The 9,118-nt window shown below is 30.7% G+C and overlaps 1 protein-coding gene across 1 annotated transcript; it reads left to right on the top strand.

Annotated features, from left to right (window-relative positions):
* Window positions 1–7,461: 7,461 nt before the first annotated feature.
* LOC123678259 (SOX domain-containing protein dichaete-like) lies at window positions 7,462–8,579 on the top strand. Its single transcript, XM_045615169.1, has one exon. The coding sequence runs from the start codon at window positions 7,551–7,553 to the stop codon at window positions 8,256–8,258; it is 708 nt and encodes a 235-aa protein (XP_045471125.1). The 5' UTR covers window positions 7,462–7,550; the 3' UTR covers window positions 8,259–8,579.
* The last annotated feature ends 539 nt before the right edge of the window (window positions 8,580–9,118 follow it).

Below are 9,118 nucleotides of genomic sequence, written 5' to 3'. Positions count from 1 at the left end.
TAAGTATAGTTTGATGAATAAACTTATGGCCAAAATGCATATTAACGTACTTAGATATGTCCTTCCAAAGTTGAAAAAATTATACAAATTTCTTCTAAACGGTGAATGCCATCAAATTGAAATTTCGTGCATAAATGTATGTTGTTAAAATACATTTTCTTATTATACTTTTACATTTCTGATATTCTTATTGTTTTCAGAGGGCAAGTAAGGATTTTTTTATGACAATTTCTTCCGTTATATTCCTTTTGGTTAAAAAACAGAATCATTCCACGGACCGAAGAAAATTACATAAAAAAGGCACCCATCTAAATACAAAAAAATAGAACCGTTTTCGAGATATTTGAGTCTTTGTAGTCACATGATGTGAGCAGATTCAATCATCGCGAGATTCATAGATAACCATAGAAATTGTTGTTCCAACAAAATCATGACTTACCCTCTAAAAACACCCGTTCATAAAAAAATCAGAAATGTAGAAGTGAAATAAAAAAAATGTAGCAACATAGGTACATTTATGCACGAAATTTCAATCTGGCGGCATTCACCGTTTAGAAGTTATGCGTAGAAATGTTTTTAATTTTATCAACTTTGGAAGGATATACCTCTCTCAATATGCATTTTGGGCCACTAGTTTATCCATCAAACTATACTTACTTCTCAATGTACCTACTATCACCCCAAAAAGCTCGATACACAATTTTTACTCATCATGTGTTTATAGTGTAAAATTATGACTATAAGTCATACAGGAAATATGTGTAAAAAACAAAAAGATAAAAACGATAAAGTTATCTATGTAATTAACACTCAGGCGTGAATGTCCTACCACTTTCAGAACTATTCTTCCATGGGCGTTCCTCTCAGGGAACGGGAATACAAGACTCCACAGTAACTCTGTATGGGGTAACAATATTGTAAACTACAACGGTCACAATAGTCTTTTGTTTTCACGGAGTCCGGCTCCATTGTCGACATACTTATATTATAAAGAGTTTCATTCGGACAATGGTCTAATGCACTCCCATGTCGGCCCATTTCAACTGACGGCAGTACAGTAGCTCTAGCATGAGTTGAAACGAGTTTATTCAGCGATTCCAGGGAATTACATATTCGGGAATTCATTTCCGTGAAACATATACTGAGAGAAATCCATATTTTTTTAAATAAAGCACTTATTTGGAGGTTATTTATTCACAACTATTACAGCAGATTTATATTCGATATATTCATCAATAGTTAAATTATGCATTCAAAAAAGTTGATTAATAGAGAATAAAATATTTGTTTACAAGGTATTTGATAATATTTAATATATTTCGGTGATAAATAATTTATATGAACTTACGTTATCTCCACAAATAACATAGATTCCTTGTCAACAAATTTGTAGTAAACGAACATTGACTATTTATGAATAAACTCTTACAAGAATTCAATAATTTATTCACTCAGAATATAGAATTTATCAATAATTAACACACCAACATAATTCTAGCGATCCAATCAGTGGAAAAGGACACATCCTTCAAAGAGAAGCGCATCTCCTTTAAGGATCTGTTTTTGAACTTTTCCTTTGATTTGAATTGCCTTTTTAAACATAAAATCTGTGTTACTATGGGCTTATTGAACGCCGCTTAGCACATCTGTACTGAATTTCGGGTTTTGATCGTTTGTACCTGCTTAGTTATTAGTGATCTTGGCAGAACAGTGGTTAGAGTGAACAGATGCAATCAAGATGACTAGGGTTCAAACCCGGATACCCTCAATATGAAATCAAGAAAATTACCTAGATTGGCAAACGGTTCTTCTCAGACCTTAACAATCGGATAATAGAAAGAACCAAAATATGTAATTATTTGAGAAATACGTTAACCTATACTGAATTGAATATTATTTTTATTCAGCATGGATACATTTTACATATAAATAAGGTTATTAAATTATTACTCAATGATATATTAACCACAACTAAATTTATTTCCTTCAAATGCCTATGCCTTGAAAGCGATAATAAAAATAAACTAATAAAGCGTAAAAGGTTCCAATTTTTTTACTACTTTTTCGAAGGAAAGTAAAATTATTATTGGTTCATCTAATGGTTCTTCGTCTTTGCGAAAATTCGTGATTTGGTAATTTGGAAATTGTGAGGGGGTAATTACCCCCAGTACCCCTCATTTCTACGCCTATGTGAATGACATGATTTTTGAGAGAATAATAAAGGATAAATAATTATCGAAGAAGTTACAGGGTGTCTACTTCAAAAAGCTCAAAACTTCTGAAGATACTACATGTGATTTTCAACAAAAAATGTCATATAACACATAGTAGAAATATGGACGGTAATTCATCAATTCAACATTTTGTGTTTTTACGAAATCTCTCAATTATTTCTTATTAAATTTTGAACATTTGCTATGAGTTGATTCTTTAATTATTTATAGCTATTTTTTTTGGCAATCTTTTCTTCCTCTGAACTTCTGTCTTATAATAATATAGTTTATTCTCAGAAAAAAAATATATTCAATTATATTTGGTAAAAAAAATAATTGTAAACACTTACTACTTTCCACAGTTTTTAATAATTTACGACAATTGTTTCGCTGTCTAAGCTGCTCCATCATGGTTACATTGCAAAGTGTTGAATTTTGAAATACAATTTCAGCTATATATACACAAAAATGAGAGTGCCTATGGAGCAATAAAATGTTAATTTATGGATATTTTGATGGGTCAACGGTCTTCTAGTTTCGGTGTACTATATTACTTCATTTGTTGAAATTTGGAATTTCCAAAAAATTTTTTTTATTTAAAGATGTTCAAAAGCGGTGACTTATTTACATCTGTTTGAGAATTTAGCAAAGTATGTCTCGAATTGTACCTGTTAATCTCTAGTGATTCTAGTAGATTCAAACGGTGACTTTTATTTTCTGTATGGAGTATTTTGTAATTCGAATTGAAATTATGTCCGGTTTCTGATAATTTCAACAAATAAAGTAATATAGTACCCCGAAACGAGAAGACCGTTGACCCATCAAAGTATCCATAAATTAACATTTTATTGCTCCATAGGCACTCTCATTTTTGTGTATATATAGCCATAGTATAAGGAAAGGATAGTAAGCCTTTGACTCTACAGAAAATTTTCAAAAACAAACCAAAGATATAAAAAATAAATCAGTCAGTTTTTTTCAGAATACAACAAAATATAAAATTATTTTGATGAATCCTCAAACGCCGAAATTATAGGTACTCATTGATAAAACTCCATAAAGAAAATCATCCAATTAGACCAGTAGTATCATTCATAACCGCTACTTGTTCGAAATTATCGTAAGAATTAATACCGTACCGATTATCCAAACTGAGACTAATTTTCATGCAAAATTCTCAATAAAAAATAGTACAGAATTAATAAATAAAATTAAACAAATTAAGTTACCTAGAAAGTGCAAATTTATTTCATTCGACGTAAAAAATTTTTTTCCTAGTATCCCTCCTATTGAAAGGATAAATTTAATAGAAGAACTTTCAATAAAAAACCATACAAACATAATTAAAAAAGATGATATTTTGAATAGCCTCAGAGTTTGAGGATTCATCAAAATAATTTTATATTTTGTTGTATTCTGAAAAAAACTGACTGATTTATTTTTTATACCTATCTTTAGTTTGTTTTTGAAAATTTTCTGTAGGGTCAAATTTATTTCATTCGACGTAAAAAGTTTATTTCCTAGTATCCCTCCTATTGAAAGCATAAAATCAATAGAACAACTTTTACTAAAAACCATACAAACACAATTAAAAAAGATGATATTCTGAATAGCCTCAGAGTTTGTCTTGAACAGAATTATTTACAGTTTAAAGGTAATATTTATATTTCGGTAGAAGGTCTAACAATGGGAAACCCTCTTAGCCCTCTTAATTCGTTTGACACGACAAATAAATTAACAGTTCTAGTGAGGGTAACACAAATATTCAATGACAGAAAACAACTGATTCAATCATTAAGAGCTTCAAAATGAAAAAAAATCAGGTTTGAATAATTTCTTATTATTCGTTATCATGTTAGCCATGATATTGAGGTAGAAAACAAGCAGCTATAGTACAAAAGTAGATATGTCATTCGAAAGATCACCATATTTTTCATCGACAAACACGAGGATAAACCTATTGGAAAAATATGATTGATATTGTTCACCTAAGAATAATAAATGTTTATCTGCTCACCACGATCGCAGTAAGGAATTTTTTGGCAAAAAAAATTCTTGTGTAATTGCCAATATCATGCTCTTTCGTTATATGTGATCAAATTTGATGAGGTTACAAGGATAACTGGAGTGTGATTGGATTTATAACAAAAAATTGAGATATTTCGTGAAAACACAAAATATTGAATTGAATAATTCACGTCAATATTTCGGCCATATTTTACAAGACATTTTTGTTGAAAATCACAGGTAGAATCCAGCCTTAAAGTTTTTTAGTTTTTAAAGTAGACACCCTGTATATATTCACTTTCGAGATATGCGAATCATTCAAAGGATTGAGACCAAACCTTAAATAATAAATTTCAAATTGTCCACATGGAAAATATAGTACAAGGCTAACACCCCTATAATCCCCTGAAATAAACAGGTATAATTTACAAAATAGTCAACAATGAACAAATGAACAGATGTGAACTCATTCCCATTATTGAAATTCTTTAGATAGTTTGGAAATCCTTGTCGGTAAATGTCCAATATACCTGTCCACTTTGTTATGTCCTATTTAGTTTTCATGTTTTTTCGGTAAATGATCCTATTTCTGAATATACAAGCTCTTTGTTTATAGTCGAAATGTAACCTGATGAAGTCACTGTGTTCGGCAAACAATTGTCCCAAACATTAAAAGATTAGATCTCTGACAGGTGATTTTATTCGTAATTCTATACATTTTGAAAAAAAGATTAATTGAGAGAGTGGATTTAAAATTATTAAACATTATTTCTCATTACGACTACACTATGCTCAATGTTTGTCAGCTATGTCTAATAGTTTCGAAGTAATGAATTGTTGAAAGTTGGTCTTTGAAGTGGAAAAAAAAATTCTTTTTGGTATGTTTCTTCGAAATGAATGTAACCGCGATCTAAAACTGAATGATGAAATGATCCAGCTCCGGCAGTCAATTTGAAAACAAAATTTTCGAAATTTCGGAGTTACAGCTTGACCGATATTAATCTATTATTTTAAATTAAACTTTTGGAATTGTTCGAGAAACATTTTCTCAGATTCACAGATTAGAAAATTTTATATCACTTAGAAAAAGCATCCTCTTATGATAATATGAAAACCATTTGTATGACTTTTCCGGCTTGATAACCCGAATCATGACCAAACGTTTAAAATCATTCAATCAAATTGAAAAAAATCATTATTAAAACCATGTTTTGAATTCCACGTCTATGAATAGATTCAAGAAAAGAAAATATTAAGTACAAGGGTAGTTTATATGCGAGATTACTTCTTCAGTATCGAAAGTTTTCAATTTCTTGTGGTTTTGTGCGATGGATGTTAGATTATGAGTTTACAAGAACAAATGCCTCAACTCTCATACTCTCATGTTAAATTTTAAATTAATAATGTTCTTGATATCCATACAGAAAATGCGAAATTATTTGAAGCCTTTCTAGAATTTTCTCATAGGATACAAAACGCCTTACAAATGAAAATTAAATTGTTAACTTTTTATTTTGTAAATACCTATATCCAAAAAAACATTTCTTGAAATATACCCCCTCTATACCGTTCTAAGTAGCATAATTTAATAGAGATTACCAGTAGTACGAAGAGTACAATATCACCTAATAAAGATTAGAAAGATTACAATACCACATAATAGAGAAATTACAAGAGAACAATACCATAATAAGAACAATAGGAAGTAATGATGGCGTTGTAGAGATAATTGAATTCTAATGGATTTGCAGCGGAAACCTATTAATTGTTTTCATTTGAAGGTAAATAAAATTTTTAAGTATACGGAAAATATTTCTATATTTGCTACTGCTACGGAAATATTCAAAGTTGAAAAACTTCCTCAGAAATTATTGGAGATCGGATAAGTCGTTCCCAATGATCGCATTTGAATATTTGTAAATGTAAATGAATATTTCTCTAATTATCAGAAAAATTATATAACAACTTAATATTACTTATCTTATATTCAAAATTCTTTTCAGCTTCCTAATTAATTCTTTCGACTTAATTCTGCTATCAAATCCACTTCATCCAGTTCAAACTCAATCAATCATGATTAGTGATTTTCGATGTAAGTTTATTTTTCATTTATCAGTTTTTATTTGATTTTGTTTGTTTCCATTCCATTAAACGATTTAAATTCACTTCCGAATTATCTCTTGGATTAATACTTTTTTTTTCTAGACTTTTGGAACTTTTGCCATTTTTTTTATTCTGACATCTCTGTTCAATTATTTCTCTCCGCTATCGTGGATTTTCAATTTCATCTCTATTCGATGCTACCACTTCTGTAAACTGTCTATGGCACTGTCTATGACATTGTCGCTCAACTTGCCTCTATCTTTTTCTTACTTAACTTAACTATTTTTAATAACTATCTACCTAATTAACAAAATAACACCTAACTAAATCTGAATATATGAATGTTTCAAACTAAATGATATCAATGAAACCAACTGAGAATTGGGATTATTGCAATTATACTTGAATTTTAATGACTTTTTTTTGATTTTTGATTAATAAAACCATATCAATACCTACTGAGTAATTACGGAATTGAAATTGTTGGCAAACGAACAATTTAAAAAAATATTTGTATCTAGATACTAAGCATAATGAAGACGCTCTTGATATACTCTGCAAACTTGGCATATTCAGGATTATCAGCTGACTGATTTTCTTGAGAAAATTTCCGAATAATTTACTACAAAATTCAGTATATGATGCCATTGATTTTCCGAAGAAGAAATTCAAAAATCTACTATAGAACTCAAATGTAATAATAATATGAACCAAAATACGTTACCAATTTATCGTTCTGAAGTGTTAAACTTCTAAAAATTCTTAACTGTTGTACATCATAATATTTAGGTATATTAATGATGTTCTTTAATGCGTATCTTATTCTTATATTGTTACCAAAATTTTAAACAAATAACTATTATATTGTCCTTTAAGAAACTTCCAAAATATGATGAAAACATTCCATTCTAAAATATTCAGAAAAATTACCAATCCATTTAAAAATGTACAGGTAGACAGGTATTGATAGAAAGTGTTGGTATAATATAATACAATTCAAAGGAGGAGGATTACTGGTATATAATTTAGTCGAAAAAATAGTTAGAGTGGGGGACTCTTAACAACCAATGACAAAGAAGTAGGCGGTCCCTCCTCTTCTTCCAGGAATCAACTGCGCCCCTCGTATCCTCGTGCGATAGACTGTTACCTACTTCAGTATAAACTCAGAGTTTAACGAGTCAACACTCAACAGTTTCCTCGTTCTCAAGTTTGTTTTTAAAGTGAGTGATGCCACCAGTGATGTCGAGCATGTATAATAACTATCATCCGTTGGACTATAATGGCCAACCACAGACTCAAACAACTACAACAACACCGAGTGAGGTGCATATCAAGAGACCCATGAACGCATTCATGGTGTGGTCAAGGATACAGCGACGTAAAATAGCGATAGAAAACCCGAAGATGCACAATTCAGAGATTTCGAAACGTCTAGGTGCCGAATGGAAATTGCTGTCTGAAATCGAAAAACGGCCTTTCATCGATGAGGCTAAACGTCTTCGTGCTCTACACATGAAGGAACATCCGGACTATAAGTACAGACCAAGGAGGAAACCAAAGGGACCCTTACCATCCGCACTTAAACCCGGTATGAATTTTACCAACATACCTTATGGATATTTCCCGGCTATGGATTCTTTAGCCGCGCCATATCCTTATTTCAACCCCACATTCGATATGAGGATGGGGCTCCACAGTCCCGTGGAAAAGGCTCAAGTTCCTCATCAACCAGCAGTAGTAACATCTTTACATTCTTCATTCTACCCATCGTTGTACCATCAATCTCAGAAATCGTTCCCGTCTCCACAACTTGGTATGTACTCTATGGCTCCGTCTTCTATGTCGTCTATGCTTTATCCAACATCATCCAGTTCAACAAGCCCGGTAACCCCAGAAATGGACATGCGAAGACCTGTAGTGCCTGTGATTTATTAAAACTAACTGTCCAGTGTTTCTTTCGATACGATCTGAAACGGATCACCGTAATCATATCGGTATTGAAAGATGTTTTTTTTTTTGGTTATTAGATAACTGTAGTGATACGACGGCGAGATCAGATTTTTCTGATTCTGTTAAATTATGTGATAATTTTACTAGCAATTTAATTGGGTCAGACTTGACGATGGTAATACAAATATTGTAAATATACTCGACTCTGTAAATATTGTATTTATGTAAATACTTCATTCATTTTCTTGTTAATGAATTTATTTATTGTTCGATATTGTCCTATTATTTAATAAAAGATTGAGAATACTCGTTGTGTTTTTTTCAAATTTACCGCATGAAAAAGAAAACGAAAATAATATAGTACAGTGATTATACTTGTGAGGTGAACAATTTGCTGTAAGTAATTTTTTTTTACATTTTAGACACTATGCAACGCACTTATATCTCGCTTTATCAATCGTTGAGATCTCCATTATTTCTCTATTGTTCTGTAGACTTCGACTTATATTCCGTTGAAAAAAATATATGTTCAAGGAATTCACTATACATGAAATGATGAAAAAACATTTACAAGTACAAATAGGTACTTGGAAAAATTGGAATGCAGTCCTAGGCATTATTTGGTATTTGAATTGATAGATATATCCTGAATTTCTCAAAAACTGTTAATTTTTTCTCAAGTGAATACCTACTCTTAATTATGAAAAATATGTGAGTATTTTGGTATTATCACCCGAGATAATCCGCTCCAAATTTTCATTCAAATATTCGAAATTTCATTTCTATGTCAACATTTAAACTTTGAAAATGTTCAATTTTTATCATACACAGCTATTTTCATGCTG

This window comes from Harmonia axyridis, chromosome 4 (genome assembly GCF_914767665.1).
Source record: "Harmonia axyridis chromosome 4, icHarAxyr1.1, whole genome shotgun sequence".
Lineage (NCBI taxonomy): Eukaryota > Metazoa > Arthropoda > Insecta > Coleoptera > Coccinellidae > Harmonia > Harmonia axyridis.
Note: the sequence above shows the minus strand (reverse complement) of the source record. Positions and strands in the feature narration are given on the sequence as shown.

Coding starts and splice junctions, on each gene's coding strand:
- LOC123678259 (XM_045615169.1), top strand. CDS start 7,551: ATGCCACCAGTGATGTCGAGCATGTATAATAACTATCATCCGTTGGAC.